Source organism: Aotus nancymaae, unplaced genomic scaffold (genome assembly GCF_030222135.1).
Source record: "Aotus nancymaae isolate 86718 unplaced genomic scaffold, 86718_ANA_hifiasm-v0.15.2.pri h1tg000028l, whole genome shotgun sequence".
NCBI lineage: Eukaryota > Metazoa > Chordata > Mammalia > Primates > Aotidae > Aotus > Aotus nancymaae.
The window spans coordinates 28,967,884-28,990,062 of NW_026988441.1; the positions used below are offsets into that span (position 1 = coordinate 28,967,884).

Below are 22,179 nucleotides of genomic sequence, written 5' to 3' on the forward strand. Positions count from 1 at the left end.
GCCGGGAGCGAAGGGGCGGCGGCGACAGGAAGCGCAGTGCACGCCCCGATGGCCGGGGCTCGGGTCCCACTCTGGGCCATCGGCATGCTGCGGGTGGCGCTGGCTACCGTTTATTTCCAAGAGGAATTTCTAGACGGAGGTGAAGGGGTGACGCCTGTGGTGGCGATGGTGTAAGCTCCCCTATCTCCGCCCCACTAAGGCTGGCCAGAGTCGCCGCGGGGTCGATGGCAGCGAACCCTCAGTTCCTCGAGGGTCCCCCTCACCCTTCCCTTGACGCAAATTAACTGTTATCAGCTCTAACTGGTGTTATTTCCCCTCCCCACAGAGCACTGGAGAAACCGATGGGTGCAGTCCACCAATGACTCCCGATTTGGGCATTTTAGAGTCTCGTCGGGGAAGTTTTATGGTCATAAAGAGAAAGATAAAGGTTAGTGTAGAATCAGGACCAAATCGAGCCTAATGTTACATTTCCATAGCAACCTTTCAAGGTAGTTACGGCACAGCCAAAAGCTTTTATTCCCATTTTACACATGAAGACCTTAAGGCAAAGGTAGACTTTAAGGCAAGGCTCCCTTATCTTTTGTTGTTGTTTTCTCTCTCCTTTTTTGTTTTCTTTCTTTCTTTTATTATTATTATTATTATTATTTTTTAGACAGAGTCTTGTTCTGTTGCCCAGGCTGGAGTGCAATGCCGTGATCTTGGCTCACTACAACCTCCGTCTCCCGGACTCAAGCAATTCTCCTGCCTCAGCCTTCTGAGTAGCTGGGCCTACAGGCGAGCGCCACCACACCCAGCTAATTTTTGTATTTTTAGTACAGAAGGGGTTTCATCATGTTGGCCAGGCTAATCTCAAACTCCTGACCTTGTGATCCACCCGCCTCAGCCTCTCAAAATGCTGGGATTACAGGTGTGAGTCACCACACCTGGCCTCCTCTCTCCTTTCTTTATTGCCGAAGATTGCTCCTTTTTTTTTTTTTTTTATAGGAGTCTCGCTCTGTTTCCCAGGCTGGAGTGCAGTGGCATGATTATGATCTTGGCTCACTCAAACCACCTGCTAGGATTCAAGCAATTCTCCTGTTTCAGGCTCCCTAGGAGCTGGGATTACAGGCATGCACTACCATGCCTGTTTCAGGCTAATTTTTTTTGAGACGGGGTTTCATCATGTTACCTAGGCTGCTCTCAAACTCCTGGCCTCAAGTGATCCGCCCCTCAGCCTCCCAAAGTGCTGGGATTATAAACGTGAGCCAAGGTGCTTGGCCTATTATTATTATTACTATTACTATAATTTTTATTGGTATTAGGTCTTCTGAAGTCCAAGGAGACATAGTCAGCTTATTTGGTATAATAAAATCATACAAGAAGCACTGTCACATATGCAATGGTGTTTAACCTTCTTTGGATTATATTTATATAAATGTGTTGGCCAGGCATGGTGGCTCACGCCTGTAATCCCAGCACTTTGGGAGGCTGAGGTGGGTGGATCACGAGGTCAGGAGATGGAGACCATTCTGGCCAACATGGTGAAACCCTGTCTCTACTAAAATACAAAAAATTAGCCAGGCATGGTGGCATACACCTGTAGTCCCAGCTACTCGGGAGGCTGAGGCAGGAGAATCGCTTGAACCCGGGAGGTGGAGGTTGCAGTGAGCTCAGATTGCACCACTGCACTCCAGCCTGGTGACAGGCCAAGATTCTATCTTAAAAAAAAAAATGTGTTATTAGTATCCATTACCAAAATTGCCCCTCTTAAAAGACACTAGTCAAGTGCATATGAGGATCAAAGGCCATTCCCCTCAGAGGGAAAAGTGGGCTCCTCCTCTCATTTTAATGTTTGCATTAAAAAGAAAAATATGGTCAGGCACAGTGGCTCACCCCTGTAATCCCAGCACTTTGGGAGACCAAGACAGGTGGATTACTTGAGTTCCAGACCAGCCTGGCCAACATGATAAAAACCCGTCTCTACTAAAAATACAAAGAATTAGCCAGGCTTAGTGGCAGGCCCCTGTAACCCCAACTACTCAAGAGGCTGAGGCAGAGAATTGCTTGAACCCGGGAGGCGGAGGTTGCGGTGAGCTGAGATCGTGCCACCACACTCAAGCCTGGGTGACAGTGAGACTCCAGTCTCAAAAAAACACAAATAGCCAGGCGTGGTGGCACACGTCTGTAGTTCCAACTCGGGGGGCTAAGGTGTGGTGGCACACACCTATAATCCCAGCTACTTGGGAGGCTGAGGCAGGAGAATCGTTTGTACCCAGGAGGCAGAGATTGCAGGAAACTGAGATCGCACCACTGCATTCCAGCCTGGGTGACAGAATGACACTCCATCTGAAAAAAAAAAGAAAAAAATACAGAGGTAAACATCACATCTTGTTGCCTGCACATTTTTCAGGGGACAACACAATGAGTTTTTATGTCTGTACAGGCAGGTCAAGATAAGGCGAGCAGATCACTTGGGGTCAGGAGTTCGGGACCAGCCTGGCCAACATGGCAAAACTCAGTCTCTATTAAAAATACAAAACTTAGCTGGGTGTGGTAGCACACACTTATAATCTCACCAACTTCAGAGGCTGAGGCAGGAGAATCGCTTGAACCCAGGAGGCTGAGGTTGGAGTGAGCCGAGATCATGCCAGTGCACTCCAGCCTGGACAACAGAGGGAGAATCTGTCTCAGGAAAAAAAAAATACAAAAATTAGCCAGTTGTGGTGGCATGGGCCTGTAGTCCCAGCTACTTGGGAGGCTAAGGCAGGAGAATCACTTGAACCCAAGAGACAGAGGTTGCAGTGAGCCGAGAGCATGCCACTATAATGCAGCCTGGGTGACAGAGCAAGACTGTCTCCAAAATAATAATAATAATAATCTAGCTTAAAGAGAGCTAATTCGACCAGGCACAGTGGCTCACCTGTAATCCCAGCACTTTGGGAGGCCAAGGCAGGCAGATCACCAAGTTAAGAGTTTGAGACCAGCCTGGCCAACGTGGTGAAACCCCATCTCTACTAAGAACACAAAACTTAGCCAGGCGTGGTGGCGCATGCCTGTAATTCCAGCTAATGGAGAGGTTGAGGCAAGAAAATTGCCTGAACCCAGGAGGCAGAGGTTGCAGTGAACACAGATTGCACCACTGCACTCCAGCCTGGGCACAAGACTCCATCTCGGGGAGTAGTCGGGGAAGAGCTAATTCAAGCTCAAAGTTGGAGGACAACTGTTCAGAAAACAGATCCCAAAGAACAGAAGTCAGTGTTTTGAAGTGTAGAAGTTTGGGATCATTGGTATAAACAAAGTGGAGGGAAGCTTAACAGAATTTCAACATCTTTCTATGCAAGGCTTGATACATAATTACCATGATCTGATTAGTCAAGGTGGTCTTTTTCTTCTGAGAAGGTATATTTAACATTTCACCCTGAAGATGCATCTTGTGTGCCATCTGGTCTGAGTTAGGTACAGGACAGTCCTGGGGGCAGTTAACCTGTAACCAAAGGTCAGTGGTTACAAGTGGAGGAGGCATAGTCTCTGGTCTGTCCTAGCCCATTTACAGAACAAGAGCAATGAGGAAGAAGGTTAACCTATGATCTAAAAAGCAGAGGTTACACCTGCAGCTGCATGACTCAGAGCACACATCTCACCCAAGGCTTTTATTTTATTTTATTTTATTTATTTATTTTATTGATTCTGTTGCCCAGACTGGAGTGCAGTGGTGTGGTCTCGGCTCACTGCAACCTCTGCCTTCCAGTTTCAAGCGATTCTCCTGCCTCAGCCTCCCAAGTAGCTGGGACTACAGGTGTGTGCCACCATGCCCAGCTAATTTTGTTATTTTTAGTAGAGATGGGGTTTCACTGTGTTAGCCAAGATGGTCTTGATCTCCTGACCTCGTAGTCTGCCTGCCTCGGCCTCCCAAAGTGCTGGTATTTCAGGCATGAGCCACCGTGCCCAGCAGCTATTTTATTTGTTTTTTAAAACGGAGTGTCACTCTGCCACTCGGGCTGGAGTGCAGTGGGGCAGTCTCGGCTCCTCCACCTCCCAGGTTCAAGTGATTTGGCTGCCTCAGCTTCCCAAGTAGCTGGGACCACAGGCACCTGCCACTAAGCCCAACTAATTTTGTATTTTTAGTAGAAATGGGGTTTTGGCACCATTGGCCAGGCTGCTCTCAAACTCCTGACCTCAAGTGATCCACCTGGCTCAGCCTCCCAAAGTGCTGAGATTACAGATGTGAGCCACCATGCCTGGCCTCTTAAGACTTTTAAATTGTATTTGCTTTTATATATGTGAAAATTTAGGCTGGGCGTGGTGGCTCACGCCTGTAATCTTAGCACTCTGGGAGGCGGGAGATGGGCTGATCACTTGAGGCCAGGAGTTCAAGACCAGCCTGGGCAATGTGGTGAAGCCCATTCTCTACTAAAAATGCAAAAATTAGCCAAGTGTGGTGGTGAATGCCTGTAGTCCCACCTACTCAGGAGGCTGAGGCAGGAGAATCACTTGAACCTGGGAGGCATCAGTTGCAGTGAGCAAAGATTCAGCCTGGGCAACAGAGCAAGACTCTGTCTCAAAAAAAGAAAAAGGAGGTTTAGTGTTCATAAATAAAGTTTTATTGGAACACAGCCACATTCATTCATTTATATTGTCTATGGCTGCTTTATGCTGCAAAGGCAGAGTAGAGTGGTTAGGAAAGAGACCAAATGGCCCACAAAATTTAAAATACAGGTGACCTGGCCGGGTGCGGTGGCTGGCGCCTGTAATCCCAGCACTTTGGGAGGCCGAGGCGGGCAGATCACAGGGTCAGGAATTCGAGACCAGCCTGGCCAATATGGTGAAACCCTGTCTCTACTAAAAATACAAAAATTAGCTGAGCATGGTGGCACACACCTATAATCCCAGCAGCTACAAGGGAGGCTGAGGCAGGAGAATCACTTGAACTCAAGAGGCGAAGGTTGCAGTGAGCCAAGATTGCGCCACTGCACTCCAGCCTGGGCAACAGAATGAGACTCTGTCCAATAAATAAATAAGTAACAGCGGTATGTTAAAAACAAAAGCTTCCAGGTGTGTAAAATACAAGTTGTATGGAAGCAGAGTGCCTGCTAGCAGTGTGCCCATTATGCAGTATTGTATAGTGCTCTATTGGCACCAGATCACTGTTAATGGTTAGGACATTTATGGTTGGGAGTAAGGGAGAGACATCCATTTAACTTCCTGCATTGCCGAGCACAACATCGTTCCTAATCGTTCATGAGTATTTTTGTTCAAAGGTCTGCAAACCACTCAAAATGGCCGATTCTATGCCATCTCTGCACGCTTCAGACCGTTCAGCAATAAAGGGAAAACTCTGGTCATTCAGTACACAGTAAAACATGAGCAGAAGATGGACTGTGGAGGAGGCTACATTAAAGTCTTTCCTGCAGACATTGACCAGAAGAACCTGAATGAAAAATCACAGTACTATATTATGTTTGGTGAGTCTTGGTGGTACAACACTACCACTTTGGTGACTTTGAAAACCCTCCCACTTCACAGGATCTTTAGACTAGACTTTGCTCATATAGTGAAGGTTAGTAGTATTGAGTATATCAGATCCAAGGTTTATAGCACTGTTAAACCGAATTAATATAAAAAGCAACTGTACCAGTCTGTTGTATTCCTGAAAAAGTTATTTATTCACCATTAGTGTGGCCCTCATGCAGGCTAAGGATTCCTTACCTGAAATGTTTGGGACTAGTGTTTTGGATTTTGGAATTTTGGAGTATTTGCATTATCATTACTGGCTGAGCGTCGTTAATCTGAAAAACCAGAAATCCACAGTGCTCCAGTGAGCATTTCCTTTGAGCATCATGTTGAGTCTAAGAGTTTCGGATTTTGGAACACTTCAGATTTGGAATTTTTTGATTTGGGATACTCAACTTGTGTGGTGTTTTGTTTTGTTTTGTTTTGTTTGAGACGGAGTTTTCACTCTTGTTACCCAGGCTGGAGTGCAATGGCAGTGGCGCAGTCTTGGCTCGCTACAACCTCCACCTCCAGGGTTCAAGCAATTCTCCTGCCTCAGCTTCCTGAGTAGCTGGGATTACAGGCATGCGCCACCATACCCGGCTAACTTTTTTGTTTTTAGTAGAGATGGGATTTCACCATGTTGGCCAGGCTGGTCTCGAACTTCTGGCATGTCTCGAACTCCTGGCCTCAGGTGACCCACCTGCCTTGGCCTTCCAAACTGCTGGGATTACAAGCCTGAGCCACCACGCGTGGCCTCAACCTGTGTTTTCAATTCTTCAGGACTCAGTAAACCTTGGCCATGGGCCAGATTGGCCCACCGTCTGCATTTCTATGACCCATAAACTACAAATTTTTTTACATTTTTAACTGGTTGGAAAAAATCAATACAAGGATGACATTTTGTGATACATGAAAATTATATGAAATTTGGCTGGGCGCAGTGTCTCACACCTGTAATCCTAGCACTTTGGGAAGCCAAGGTGGGTGGACGATGAGGTCAGGAATTCAAGCCCACTCTGGCCAAAATGGTGAAACCCCATCTCTACTAAATATACAAAAATTAGCCAGGAGTGGTGACAGGCACCTATAATCCCAGCTACTCAGGAGGCTGAGGCAGAGAATTGCTTCAGCGTGGGAGGCAGGGGATGCAGTGAGCTGAGATCGCACCACTATACTCCACATTCCAGTCTGGGCAACAGAGCAACACTTCATCTCAGAAAAAAAAAAAAAAAAGAAGAAGAAGAAGAAGGCCAGGCATGGTGGCTCACACCTGTAATCCCAGCACTTTGGGAGGCCGAGGCAGGCAGATCACAAAGTTTGGAGTTCGAGACCAGCCTGGCCAAGATGGTGAAACGCTGTCTCTACTAAAAATACAAAAATTAGCCAGGTGTGGTGGCAAATGCACGTAATTCCAGCTACTCAGGAGGCTGAGACAGGAGAATCACTTGAACCCAGGAGTTGGAGGTTGCAGTGAGCTGAGATTTCACCACTGCACTCCAGCCTGGGGGATACAGTGAGACCCCATCTCCGTTAAAAAAAAAAAAGGCAATTAGATGAAATTTAGATTTCAGTGTCCCTAAATGAAGTCTTACTGGAATGCAGCCTCACTCTGTTCGTTTATATGTTGTCTGTGGCTGCTTGCCAGTAGCAGTGGCAGAGTTAAGTTGTCATGACACAGATCATTAGGCTTACAAAGCCAGAAATATTCTACCATCTGGCCTTTATAGAAAAAGCCTACAAACCTCTGGAAAATATTAAATGTCTCCTAACACCAGGGGTACTTGATTAAAATTTGTGCTGGAACTGGGAAGGGATCACACTGGGCCAAAGGAAATAGACATAAGTATGTATAGTGTAACTTACAACTCTAAGAATTAATGTACCTCAGGCTGGGCGTGGTGGCTCACGCCTGTAGTCTCAGCACTTTGGGAGGCTGAAGTGGGCAGATCACTTGAGGTCGGGAGTTTGAGACCAGCCTGGCCAACATGGTGAAAACCTGTTTCTACTAAAAATACAAAAATTAGCCAGGCATGGTGCCACATGCCTGTAATCCCAGCCACTCAGGAGGTTGAGGTTGGAGTATCGCTTGAACCCGGGAAGTAGAGGTTGCCGTGAGCCGAAATAGTGCCATTGCACTCCAGCCAGGGCAACAGAGTAAGACTCTGTCCCAAAAAAGAAAAAAAACAAATTGGCCGGACGTGGTGGCTCACGTCTGTAATCTCAGCACTTTGGGAGGCCAAGGCGGGTGGATCACCTGAGGTTAGGAGTTCAAGACCAGCCAGGCCAACATGGTGAAACTCTGTCTTTAAAAAAAAAAAAAAAAAATCATCCTTAGCCAGGCACAGTGGCTCATGCCTGTAATCTCAGCACTTTGGGAGGCCAAGGCAGGAGGATTACTTGAGTCCAGGAGTTTGAGACTAGCTTGACCAATGTAATGAGATCCTGTCTCTACAAAATATTTAAAAAAAATAAAAATAGAAGAAAAAAATGGATATCCAGAAAAATCTGCCCAGAGAAGATGACTTGAGCCCAGGAGTTTGAGACCAGCCTGGGCAACATAGCAAGACCCCATCTCTCAAAAAATTTTTAAAGTTACAGATGTGGTGGTGTGTGGCTGTAATCCAGCTACTCAGGAGGCTGAGGCAGGAGAATCCCTTGAACCCAGGAGGTGGAGGTTGCAGTGAGTCAAGATCACACCACTGCACTCCAGCCTGGGTGACAGAGCAAGACTCAAAAAAAAAAAAAATTAACCCAGTGTGGTGGCATGCACCTGTGGTTCTAGCTACTCAGGCGGCTGAAGCAGGAGGATCTGCTGAGCCAAGGAGTTTGAGGACACAGTGAGCTATGATCACACAACTGCACTCCAGCCTGGATGACAGAATAAGACCTCACCTTATTCTGTATTAAAAAAGAAGAAGAAAAAAAAATATTCTATATAGCATATGTCTACTACATCTGAATTGCCAAGCAACCTAATTTGGGGTTAAAAAAAGATTAAAATAAACTTTTCTTAGTATTTCAGTTTTTAACTCAACAGTTCCATTTTACTCAAACCCACTCTGTCACTATTGGAACACTTTGTTGTAATGAGTCAGCGCCAGCCATTAGTGTGAGGGGAGCTTGCTGAGGGTGAGGTGTTAAAGAGGAAGAGAAGAGAAGCACAGTCATTGTCAGAGCCTTGACATTTGCATAAATACCTATGCACAGGTGGGGCATGGTGGTTCCCATATGTAATCCCAGTACTTCGGGAGGCCAAGGCGGGTGAATCACGAGGTCAGGAGTTCGAGACCAGCCTGGCAAACGTGGTGAAACCCCATCTCTACTAAAAATACAAAAATTAGGACTGGGCGCAGTGGCTCACGCCTGTAATCCCAGCACTTTGGGAGGCCGAGGTGGGCGGATCACCTGAGGTCGGGAGTTCAAGACCAGCCTGACCAACATGGAGAAACCCCATCTCTCTTTTTGTTTTTTTAAAGATGGGGTTTCACTATGATGGCCAGGCTGGTCTTGAACTCCCGACCTCAGGTGATCTGCCCACCTCGGCCTCCCAAAGTGCTGGGATTACAGGCGTGAGCCACAGTGCCCGGCCTGAAACCCCATCTCTTAAAAAAAAAAAATTACCTGGGTATGGTGGTACATGCCTGTGGTCCCAACTACTTGGGAGGCTGAGGCAGGAGAATCACTTGAACCCAGGAGGTGGAGGTTTCAGTGAGCTGAGATTGTGCCACTGTACTCCAGCCTGGGAGATAGAGTGAGACCACCTTAAACAAAAACAAAAACAAAAAAACCCCAAAACTTTAATAAAACAAATATTAGCTTGTGTGTAACCACCCAAGGAGTTCACCTTGCCCATAGCCTAGGCAGAGCAGATTCATCAAGACGTGGGAATTCCAACAGAGAGACTAATTCACGTAGAGTTTGCTGTGCGGCAGACCAGAGTTTTATTATTATAATTTTTTTTATGAGATGGAGTCTCACTCTGTCATCCAGGCTGGAGTGCAGTGGCGTGATCTCGGCTTACTACAACCTCTGCCTCCTGGGTTCAAGCAGTTGTCCTGCCTCAGCCTCCCAAGTAGCTGGGACCACAGGCTCGTGCCACCATGCCCAGCTAATTTTTGTACTTTTTTTTCTTTCTTTCTTTTTTTTTTTTTTTTTTGAGATGGAGTTTTGCTCTTGTTACTCAGGCTGGAGTGCAATGGCTCGATCTCGGCTCACCGCAACCTCCGCCTCCTGGGTTCAAGCAATTCTCCTGCCTCAGCCTCCCAAGTAGCTAGGACTACAGGCGTGCGCCACCATGCCCAGCTAATTTTTTTTGTATTTTTAGTAGAGACGGGGTTTCACCGTGTTGACCAGTATGGTCTCGATCTCTTGACCTCGTGATCCACCCATCTCAGCCTTCCAAAGTGCTGGGATTATAGGCGTGAGCCACCGCGCCCGGCCATTTTTGTACTTTTTAGTAGAGATGGGGTTTCGCCATGTTGGCCAGGATGGTCTCAATCTCTTGACCTCGTGATCCGCCTGCCTCAGCCTTCTAAAGTTCTGGGATTACAAGCGTGAGCCACCATGCCCGGCTGTATTTTTAGCAGAGACAGGGTTTCCACCATGTTGGCCAGGCTGGTACTCCTGACCTCATGATCTGCCTGCCTCAGCCTCCCACAGTGCTGGGATTACAGGAGGGAGCCATCGCACCTGGCCCCAAAGTTTTGCTATTACTCAAATCAGTCTGCCTGGGCTTTCGAGCAGCAGAGTTTTTAAGGATAACTTGGTGGGTGGGGGAAGCCAGTGACTCAGGAGTGCTGATTGATCAGGAATGAAACCATAGGGAATTGAAGCTGGCTTCTTGTACTGAGTCAGCTCCTGAGTGGGGGGCCATAAAATCAGATGAGCCAATTTATTGATCCAGCTGACTAGCCAGCTGATCCATCAATTGCAGAGTCTGCAAAATATCTCAAGCGCTGATCTTAGGAGCATCTTAGGGAGGGTCAGGATCTTGTAGCCTCTAGTTGCATGACACCTAAACCGTAATTTCTCATCTTGTGGCTACTGTTAGTCCTACAAAGGCAATCTAGTCCCCAGGCAAGAAGGAGCTCTGCTTTGGGAAAGGACTGTTATCATTTTTGTTTAAACTATAAACTAAGTTTCTCTCAAAGTTACTTCAGCCTATGCCCAGGAATGAACAAGGGCAGCTTGAACGTTAGAAGCAAGATGGAGTCAGTTAAGTTAGATCTGTTTCATTGTCTCAGTCATAATTTTGCAAAGGCGGTTTCCAGTGTGGTGGCACATGTTTGTGATCCCAGCTACTTGGGAGGCTGAGGCACAAGAATCGCTTGAACCAGGGGGCAGACGTTGCAGTGAGCTGAGATCTCGCCACTGCACTCCATGCTGGGTGACAGAGACTGTCTCAAAAAAAAAAAAATTCAAAGTGCGTAGGTGCTTAGGAATAGAGACAAAAATTCTGACCAATGTTGAAGGAAAATGAATTGCATGTCTCAATTTTGAACAAGTTGACTGTCATACCAATAGTTCACATACCATAGCTTTTTTAAAAAAAAATTATTTATTTATAATTTTTTTAAATTTAGAGATGGGGTTTTACCATGTTGGCCAGGCTGGTCTCGAACTCCTGACCTCAAGCAATCCACCTGCCGTGGCCTCCCAAAGTGCTGGGATTACAGATGTGAGCCACCATGCCCAGCCAGCATTTTTTTTTAATTGAGATGGAGTCTTGCTCTACCACCTAGTCTGGAGTGCAGTGGCCCAGCTCTCAGCTCACTGCAACCTCCACCTCCTGGGTTCAACTGATCCTCTCACCTCAGCCTCCTGTGTAGCTGGGACTACAGGTGCACACCACCATTCTCATTAATTTTTGTATTTTTAGTAGAGATGGGGTTTCACCATGTTGGCGAGGCTGGTCTTGAACTCCTGGCCTCAAGTGATCCCCCCACCTTGGTCTCCTAAAGTGCTGGGATTACAGGCCACTTTGAATATTTAAATAAGCTTCGGAACACACTAAGAAGTGAGTGGAAAGCCAGGACATTGTCCTTTAACAGCAATAAGATATTTGCACATGTGACCAGGTGCAGTGGCTCACACCTGTAATCCCAGAACTTTGGGAGGCCAAGGCGGGCGAATCACCTGAGGTCAGTAGTTTGAGACCAGCCTAGCCAACAACGCAAAACCCCATCTCTACTAAAAATACAAAAATTAGCCGGGCGTGGTGGTGCATGCCTGTAATCACAGTTAACTCTACTTGGGAGGTTGACACAGGAGAATCACTTAAACCTGGGAGGTGTAGATTGCAGTAAGCTCAGATTGCACCACTTCACTCCAGCCTGGGCAACAGAGTGAGACTCTGTCTCAAAAATAAATAAATAAATAAATAAATAAATAACTTAGTGTGAATATCTGATTATTGGATTATACCTGATTATAATTAAGAAAAATAGGGCCGGGTGCGGTGGCTCACGCCTGTAATCCCAGCACTTTGGGAGGCCGAGGCTGGTGGATCACGAGGTCAAGAGATCAAGACCATCCTGGTCAACATGGTGAAACCCTGTCTCTACTAAAAATACAAAAAATTAGCTGGGCACGGTGGCGTGTGCCTGTAATCCCAGCTACTCAGGAGGCTGAGGCAGGAGAATTGCCTGAACTCAGGAGGCGGAGGTTGCGGTGAGCCGAGATTGCACCATTGCACTCCAGCCTGGGTAACAAGAGCGAAACTCCGTCTCACAAAAAAAAAAAAAAAAAGAAACAAAGAAAAATGGGCTGGGCGCAGTGGGTCACACCTGTAATCCCAACACTTTGGGAGGCCAAGGCAGGCGGATCACCTGAGGTAGGGAGTTTGAGACCAGCCTGACCAACATGGAGAAACCCGTCTCTACTAAAAATACAAAATTAGCCAGGCGTGATGGTGCATGCCTGTAATCCCAGCTACCGGGAGGCTGAGGCAGGAGAATCGCTTGAACCTGGGAGGCGGAGGTTGCCATGAGCTGAGATCACACCACTGCACTCCAGCCTGGGCAACAAGAGCAAAACTCTGTCTCAAAAAATAAAAGAAAAGAAAAAGAAGAAGAATGGTTATAGGGTGGCTATTCTATGGTGATGCATTATGGAAAGAAAATGAGAACAGCTAATTTTTTTTGGTAGGACCTGATATTTGTGGATTTGATGTCAAGAAAGTTCATGTTATTTTACATTTCAAGAATCAGTATCATGAAAACAAGAAATTAATCAGGTGTAAGGTAAGTGCTCTTGTATACAAATAAATGAGTGTTAACTGTTGCCTGATGATAACTCAGTTTGGATAAAATAGTTTTGATCGTAAAATACTTAACTGAGCCAGGGATGGGTCTTTGTAAACTTATCTCCCATTCCCGGTTTCCAATTTAGGGGCCCGTCAGAGATACTTGTCTTCTTGACTGGTTTCCTGAAGTCTTTACCCCAAAATGAGAGAAGGGCACTCTCATTTTTTACTGTGAGCTCTGACATATCATCATTTGCCCTAGGAGGGTTACAATAGGACAGTCACATTTCAGCCACATCCATCCTCATTCATGAATGAAATATTCAGGATGAAAAAAACATTCTGGAGAAATGTCCCGGCGCAGTGGCTCACACCTCTAATCCCTGCACTTTGGGTGGCTGAAACAGAAGGATCACTTGAGCCAAGGAGTTCCAGACCAGCCTGGGCAACATGGTGAAACCCTGTCACTACAAAAACAAAAATTAGCCAGGTGTAGTGCTCGGAACCTGTGGTCCCAGCTACTCAGGAGGCTGAGATGCGAGGATCACTTGAGCCTGGGAGGTCAAGGCTGCAGTGAGCTATGATTGCACCACTGCACTCCAGCCTGGGCAACAGAGTGAGACCCTGTATCTAAAATACATTCATACATACATACATACATACTGCATATTTAGACCTGCATTAAAACATTGAGGGGCAGGGTGTGGTGGCTCATGCCTGTAGTCCCAGCACTTTGGGAGGCCAAGGCAAGTGGATTACCTTAGGTCAGGAGTTTGAGACCAGCTTGAACAACTTGAAGAAAGCTCGTTTCTACTAAAAATACAAAAAATTAGCCAGGCGTCGTGGTGAATGCCTACAATGTCAGCTACCTGGGAGGGTGAGGTAGGAGAACCGCTTGAGCCTGGGAGGTGGAGGTTGCAGTGAGCCAAGATCACCCTATTTCCTTCTAGCCTGGACAACAAGAGCAAAACTCCATCTCAAAAAAAAAAAAAAAAAAAATCGATGGTTGGCCAGGTACGGTGGCTCACGCCTATAATCCCAGCATTTTGAGAGGCCAAGGCAGGTGGATCACCTGAGTTCAGGAGTTCCAGACCAGCCTGGCAGACATGATGAAACTCTACTAAATACAAAAAATTAGCCAGGCATGGTAGCAGGTGCCTATAATCCCAGCTTCTCAGGAGGCTGAGGGAAGGAGAATCGCTTGAACACAGGAGGCAGAGGTTGCAGTAGCTGAGATTGCGCCACTGCACTCCAGCCTGAGCAACAGAGCAAGACTCCATCTCAAAAAAAAAAAAAAAAGAATTGAGCGTTTAATTGTTATGCTTTTCCCCCTAAAATGTGCAGGTTGATGGCTTTACACACCTCTACACTCTAATTTTAAGACCAGATCTTTCTTACGATGTGAAAATTGACGGCCAGTCGATTGAATCTGGCAGCATAGAGTATGATTGGAACTTAACATCACTCAAGAAGGAAAAGTCCCTGGCAGAATCAAAGGACCAGGAGCTAACTGAAGACAACAAAGCCCAGGTGTGAATTTTTCCTGTGCAACTCTAGAAAGTGCACAAATAGGCCCAGCACGGTGGCTCATGCCTGTAATCCCAGCACTTTGGGAGGCCGAGGCGGGCGAATCATGAGGTCAGGAGTTCAAGACCAGCATAGCCAATATGGTGAAACCCTGTCTCTACTAAAATATACAAAAATTAGCCAGGTTTGGTGGCGCACCCCTGTAAGCCCAGCTACTCGGGAGGCTGAGGCAGGAGAATCACTGGAACCCGGGAGGCGGAGGTTGTAGTGAGCTGAGATTGTGCCACTGCACTCCAGCCTGGGTGACAAGAGCAAAACTCCGTCTCAAAAAAAAAATAAAGTGCACAAATATGGTTTGTAAGTACCCAGTTACTGGACAATTGTTTCATGGCTGGTAGCCACGATGGCAATATTGTACCACCAAATGCTCTCCCCAGAGCACACAATGGAGACCAGCCACATCCCTACACATCTGGGTATCATAAAAGAGTTGGTTTTATTCACCAGGCGCGGGTGGCTCACGCCTGTGATCCCAGCACTTTGGGAGGCCGAGGCGGGTGGATCACAAGGTCAAGAGATCGAGACCATCCTGGTCAACACGGTGAAACCCCATCTCTACTAAAAATACAAAAAATTAGCTGGGCACGGTGGTGCGTGCCTGTAATCCCAGCTACTCAGGAGGCTGAGGCAGGAGAATTGCCTGAACCCAGGAGGCGGAGGTTGCGGTGAGCCGAGATTGCGCCATTGCACTCCAGCCTGGGTAACAAGAGCAAAACTCCATTTAAAAAAAAAAAAAAAAAGAGTTGGTTTTTTTTGAGACAGAGTTTAGCTCTGTTGCCCAGGCTGGAGTACAGTGGTGTGATCTCAGCTCACTGCAACCTCCATCTCCCAGGGTTTCACCATGTTGGTCAGGCTGGTCTTGAACTCCTGAACTCAGGTGATCTGCCTGCCTTGACCTCCCAAAGTGCTGGGATTACAGGTGTGAGCCACCGCCCCCGGCCATCACCCTCACTTTTTGCACCATCAATTTCACTCTAGCCAGTACTTGAGGTTTTCTATACTGCTGCTCCTCTCCATAGCATGGGGAAAAGGCTGAGGTCATATGGCAGGTTAGGGAGAAAAAATTAGGCAGTCTGGTGTTGCCCTGAAGCCCTCAGTGGGATTGGAAATACCAAGCACTTGGCCTCCTAACCACCAAATTGAAGAAGGGAGAGGGACACTGGGACAGGGGTCACTAGCCTGTGCCTGCCTCTTGGCATCTAAGAATTTCTGGTCTTGGCTGGGTGCAGTGGCTCACACCTGTAATACCAGCACTTTGGGAGTCCGAGGTGGGTGGATCACCCGAGGTCAGGAGTTTGAGACCATCCTGGCCAACATGGCAAAACCCCATCTCTACTAAAAATACAAAAATTAGCCAGGCATAGTGGTGGGTGCCTATAGTCCCAGCTACTCAGGAGGCTGAGTCAAGAGAATCGCTTGAACTGGAAGGCGGGGGTTGCGGTGAGCTGAGATCATGCCATTGCACTCCAGCCTGGGTGACAAAAGCCAGACTCCATCTCAAAAACATAAAAAGAATTTTCTGTCTTGGCCAGGTGCAGTGTCTCACATCTGTAATCCTAGCACTTTGGGGGGCTGAGGAGGGTGGATTGCCTGAGCTCAGGAGTTCAAGATCACACTGGGCAACACGGTGAAACCCCATCTCTACTAAAATACAGAAAACTAGCCAGCTGGTGGCATGCAACTGTAGTCCCAGCTACTCAAGAGGCTGAGACAGGAGAATTGCTTGAACCTGGGAGGTGGAGGTTGCAATGAGCAGAGATTGCGCCACTGTACTCCAGGCTGCGTAACAGAGAGAGACTCCATCTCAAAAAAAAAATTCCTTTCTCATATCTGAGCATTTGGCTGGGTACAGTGGCTCATGCCTATAATACCAGCACTTCTGGAGGTCAAGGCAGGACGATTGCTTGAGCCCAGGAGTTTGAGACCAGGCTGAGCAACAGAGGGAGACCCTGACTGTACAAAACATCAAAATAGTAGGCAGGTATGGTGGTGGGTGCCTGTAGTCCCAGCTACTCAGGAGGTTGAGGCAGCAGGATCCCTGGAGCCCAGGAGGTTGAGGCTGCAGTGAGCCATGATTGCGCTATGGCACTCCAGCCTGGGTGAGAGCAAAACCTAATCTCAGAAAACAAAAATAGAGGCCGGGCGCAGTGGCTCACACCTGTAATCCCAGCACTTTGGGAGGCCGAGGTGGGCGGATCACGGGGTCAAGAGATCGAGACCATCCTGGCCAACATGGTGAAACCCTGTCTCTACTAAAAATACAAAAATTAGCCGGGTATGGTGGCACACGCGTGTGGTCCCAGCTACTCGAGAGGCTGAGGGAAAAGAATCGCTTGAACCCAGGCAGAGGTTGCAGTGAGCCGAAATTGCGCCACTGCACTCCAGACTGGGTGACACAGCGAGACTCCGTCTCAAAAAAAAAAAAAAAAAAAAAAAAAAAAAGGGCCGCGGGCGCGGTGGCTCACGCCTGTAATCCCAGCACTTTGGGAGGCCAAGGCGGGTGGATCACGAGGTCAAGAGATCGAGACCATCCTGGTCAACATGGTGAAACCCCGTCTCTACTAAAAATACAAAAAATTAGCTGGGCATGGTGGCGCGTGCCTGTAATCCCAGCTACTCAGGAGGCTGAGGCAGGAGAATTGCCTGAACCCAGGAGGCGGAGGTTGCGGTGAGCCGAGATTGCGCCATTGCGCCACTGCACTCCAGCCTGGGTGACACAGCGAGACTCTGTCTCAAAAAAAAAAAAAAGAAAGAAAGAAAACAAAAACAGAAGCAACGACAACAAATACACGAGCATCTGACTGATTTTCCTTTTTCCTTACGTGTCTGTGAAGGACTGGAAGAAGCATTTTCTGGACGCCAGCACCAGCAGGCAGAGTGACTGGAATGGTGAACTGGATGGGGACTGGCAGGCTGCGATGCTCCACAAGCCCCCGTGCCAGGTGTGTGGCCTCTTTGCATGATTCCAAGGATGCCCCAGGGCTGCCCCTCCCCTGTCCGTGTCATTGAGACCACCTCTTTTTTTTTTTTTTTTTTTGATGCAGGATGGCCTGAAACCGAAAGGTATTGATAGAGACATTTGGCTCCACCATAAAATGAAGAATACCAACTATTTGACACAGTACGACCTCTCGGAATTTGAGGACATCGGTGCCATCGGCCTGGAGCTTTGGCAGGTCATTTGGTTTTAAATTTTCTTTAGTTTTTTTTTTTGTGTGTGTGTTTTGTTCTGTTTCTTTTTTGAGACTGCGTCTCGTTCTGTCACCTAGGCTGGAGTGCAGTGGCATGATCCTAGCACTGCAGCCTCAGACTGGACCCAAAGATCCTTCCCCCTCAGCCTCCCGTGTAGCTAGAACTACAGGCACAAACCACCACACCCAGATTTTGTTTTTGAGAAATGGGGATCTCACTATGTTGTCTAGGTGAATTTGGAACTCCCAGGCTCAAGCTATCCTTCCGCCTCAGCCTCCCAAAGTGCTGGGAGTTTTTTTTTTTAAATGTTTTGGTGATCCCAGTGGGTGAGGTGGTTCATGCCTGTAATCCCAGCACTTTGGGAGGCCAAGAGGGGCAGATCATGAGGTCAGGAGATGGAGACCATGCTGGCTAACGTTAACAGTAAAACCTTGTCTCTACTAAAAATACAAAAATTAGCCAGGTGTGGTGGTACATGCTTGTAGTCCCAGCTACTCAGGAGGCTGAGGCAGGAGAATCTTTTAAACCTGGGAGGAATCAGTTGAACCTGAGAAGTGGAGGTTGCAGTGAGCCAAGATTGCGCCACTGCACTCCAGCCTGGGTGACAATGCAAGACTCCATCTCAAAACAAACAAACAAACAATAACAAAAAAAAACAGAGCGAGACTTTGTCTCAAAAAAAAAAAAAAAAGGTTTTGGTGAACCCAATGTATAGCCAAGTTTGAGGAACCAGTGCCCTAGAGGGAAAGGATATTCTAGAAATGGGTTTAAGCACCACCTACTATTCTTTTTTTGAGATGAAGTTTTGCTCTTGTCACCCAGGCTGGAGTGCAATGGCACAATCTCGGCTCACCGCAACCTTCTCCTCCTGGGTTCAAGCAGTTCTCCTGCCTCAGCCTCCCGAATAGCTGGTATTACAGGCATGCACCACCACGCCCAGCTAATTTTGTAGTTTTAGTAGAGACGGGGTTTCTCAATGTTGGTCAGGCTAGTCTTGAACTTCTGACCTCAGGTGTCTGCTGGCCTCAGCCTCCCAAAGTGCTGGGATTATAGGCGTGAGCCACCGCACCTGGCACCACCAACTATTCTAATTGCAGTTACAGTACTGAAAAGTTGTTATATATGTCACATCAATAATGAAGGCCTAGTACCCAGGGACAGTATGGCTCATACCTGTAGTAGTCCCAGCTACTGGGGAAGCTGAGGTGGGAGGATCATGTGAGCCCAGAAGTTCATTTTTTTTTTTGAGACAGAGTTGCACTCTGTAACCCAGGTGGGAGTGCAGTGGCACAATCTCAGATCACTGCAGCCTCTACCTCCCAGATTTAAGCAATCCTCCCACCTCAGCCTCCCGAGTAGCTGGGACTATAGGCATGCACCACCACATCTGATACTTTTTGTATTTTTACTAGAGACAGGGTTCACCATGTTGGCCAGGTTGGTTTTGAACTCCTGACCTCAAGTGATTCACCCGCCTCAGCCTCCCAAAGTGCTGGGATTACAGGTGTGAGCCACCATGCCCAGCCAAGTCCAGAAGTTCAAATCCAGCCTAGGCAAATAGCAAGACCCCATCTCTTAAAAAATAAAAAAAAATCACCTGAGTTTCATATACTTCCAAAGAAGAAAAGAAATGAAAAATAAACAAATAATAAAGAATAAAAGCACCAGATGCAGTGGCTCATGCCTATAATCCCAGCACTTTGGGAGGCCAAGGTGGGCAGGTCACCTGAGGTTGGGAGTTCGAGACCCACCTGGTGAACATGGTGAAACCCCGTCTCTACTAAAAATACAAAAATCAGCTGGGTGTGGTGGCGGGCACCTGTAATACCAGCTACTCAGGAGGCTGAGGCAGGAGAATCACTTGAACCTGGAAGGTGGAGGTTGCAGTGAACTGAGATCACGCCATTGCAGTCCAGCCTGGGCAAAAAGAGTGAAACTCTTGTCTCAAAAAAAAAAAAAAAAGGAATAAAAACATAATAATGAAGGCCTTATTTTTTTATCTACAGGTGAGATCTGGAACCATTTTCGATAACTTTCTGATCACAGATGATGAAGAGTATGCAGATAATTTTGGCAAGGCCACCTGGGGTGAAACCAAGGTATGAAGCACATGATTAACTCTTCCTACACCATTAATTTAGTTGTGTAATTTTTTTTTTTTTTTTTTTTTTGAGACAGAGTTTCGCTCTTGTTACCCAGGCTGGAGTGCAATGGCGCGATCTCGGCTCACCGCAACCTCCGCCTCCTGGGTTCAGGCAATTCTCCTGCCTCAGCCTCCTGAGTAGCTGGGATTACAGGCACGCACCACCGTGCCCAGCTAATTTTTTTTGTATTTTTAGTAGAGACGCGGTTTCACCATGTTGACCAGGATGGTCTCGATCTCTTGACCTCGTGATCCACCCGCCTTGGCCTCCCAAAGTGCTGGGATTACAGGCGTGAGCCACCGCGCCCGGCCGATTTTTTTTTTTTTTTTTTTTTTTTTGAGATGGAGTCTGGCTCTGTCACTCAGGCTGGAGTGCAGTGGCACAATCTCTGCTCACTGCAACCTCTGACTCTCGGGTTCAAGTCATTCTCCTGCCTCAACCTCCAGAGTAGCTGAGACTACAGGCACATGCCACCATGCCCAGCTAGTTTTTGTATTTTTAGTAGAGACGGGGTTTTACCATATTTGTCAGGCTGGTCTTGAAGTCCTGACCTCAGGTAATTCACCTGCCTCGGCCTCCCAAAGTGCTGGGATTACAGGTGTGAGCCACTGCACCCAGCCCCAGGTAAGTTTAATATTAAAAGGTTCCAGGGATTAGGACATGAAATTTTTTTCTTTTTTTGAGACGGATTCTCGTTCTGTCACCCAGGCTGGAGTGCAATGGTGTGATCTGAGCCGAGACCTCCGCCTCCCAGGTTCAAGCAATTCTCCTGCCTCAGTCTCCTGAGTAGCTGGGATTACAGGCTCACAGCACCACGCCCAGCTGATTTTTGTATTTTTAGTAGAGACGGGGTTTCTCCATGTTGACCAGGCTGGTCTTGAACTCCTGACCTCATGATCTGCCTATCTCAGCCTCCCAAAGTGCTGGGATTACAGGCGTGAACCACTGAGCCCGTCCAGGACATGAAATATTTAGACTCTTCTTATTCAGCCTATCCCAGGTGGTGCGGAGGCTTCTAGAAGGCAGGGATCTCCTGAGTACTGACATGCATTTGGCTACATGGAAGCATAACCCCTGGCCTCTGGGGCTTTTGTTTTTTGCTTCTTTCTCCAGGGTCCAGAAAGGGAGATGGATGCCATACAGGCCAAGGAAGAAATGAAGAAGGCCCGCGAGGAAGAGGAGGAAGAGCTGCAGTCGGGACAGAGTAACGGTCACGAAAATTACTTCAATCGATTTCACAAAAGGAATGAACTTTAGTCAACCCCACTGGAGATAAGGATGACTGGGAAAACCTCATTGCCAGTTGAATCTGTGTTTAAAACTCAAATGTCTACATGGTACTTTGTCCAGTTTTCTTTGAGAAATGTTTTATGTTTCTCAGCAGGGTTGGTTGCCTCTCCCCTGGTGACCCCTCACACTGAGTTTTCTCTTCACAGCTCAACGTGCTGGAAGTCAGAAGCCAGCAAGGGTCTAACTAAAACCACAATCCCCTCTTCTTTTTCTTTTTCTTTTTTTTTTGAGACAGAGTTTTGCTCTTGTTGCCTAGGCTGGAGTGCAATGGTGGGATCTTAACTCACAGCAACTTCTGCCTCCTGGGTAGCAATTCTCCTGTCTCAGTCTCCCGGATAGCTGGGATTACAGGCATGTCCACCACACCGGCTAATTTTGTATTTTTTGGAGAGATGGGGTTTCTCCATGTTGGTCAGGCTGGTCTCAAACTCCTGACCTCAGGTGATCCACATGCCTTGACCTCCCAAAGTGCTGGGATTACAGGCATGACCCCCTGCACCCGGCCCTTTTTTTTTTTTTTGAGATGGAGTCTCACTCTGTCACTGCAACCTCCACCTTCCAGGTTCAAGAGATTCTCCTGCCTCAGCCTCCTGAGTAGCTGGGATTACAGGAGGCTGCCACCACTCCTGGCTAATTTTTTGTATATTTTTTTTAGTAGAGACAGGGTTTCACCATGTTGGTCAACCTGGTCTCGAACTCCTAACCTCGTGATCCACCTGCATTGGCCTCTGAAAGTGCTGGGATTATAGGCATGAGCCACCTCGCCAGGCTGATCCCCTTTTCTTAAACTCCCAAAGTGTTTATAAAGTATAAATTGGCTGGGCAGTGTGTCTCACACTTATAATCCCATCACTTTGGGAGGATGAGGTGGGCAGATCACTTGAGCCCAGGAGTTCGAGACTCCCCTAGCCAACATGGTGAAAACCTGTCTCTACTAAAAATGCAAAAATTACCTGGGTGTGATGGTGTGCACCTGTAGTCTCAGGTACTTCAGGCTAAGGCTTGCTTGAAGGATTGCTTGAGCACGGGAGGCAAGAGGTTGCAGTGAGCCAAGATTGAGCCACTACACTCCAGCCTGGGTGACGGAGTGAGACACCATCTCAAAAATAGATAAATAAATAAATAGGTAAAACTTATTTTGAAAAAGAACGATGCTTGCTTTCCTCTGGTGGCAAGTCATTAACAGATAAGAAACTCTTCTAATATGAAATCTTTACACAGTGGCTCACACTTGTAATCCCAGCACTTTGG

The 22,179-nt window shown here is 47.3% G+C and overlaps 1 protein-coding gene across 1 annotated transcript; it reads left to right on the forward strand.

The window, feature by feature from the left end:
- Positions 1–48: 48 nt before the first annotated feature.
- CALR3 (calreticulin 3) lies at positions 49–21,256 on the forward strand. The gene is made up of 9 exons (XM_064380707.1): positions 49–139; positions 326–427; positions 5,238–5,441; positions 12,619–12,713; positions 14,060–14,245; positions 17,137–17,244; positions 17,347–17,478; positions 19,501–19,593; positions 20,752–21,256. Exons 1-9 carry the CDS (start codon positions 49–51, stop codon positions 20,893–20,895), a joined length of 1,155 nt encoding a protein of 384 aa, XP_064236777.1. The 3' UTR covers positions 20,896–21,256.
- Positions 21,257–22,179: the final 923 nt, after the last annotated feature.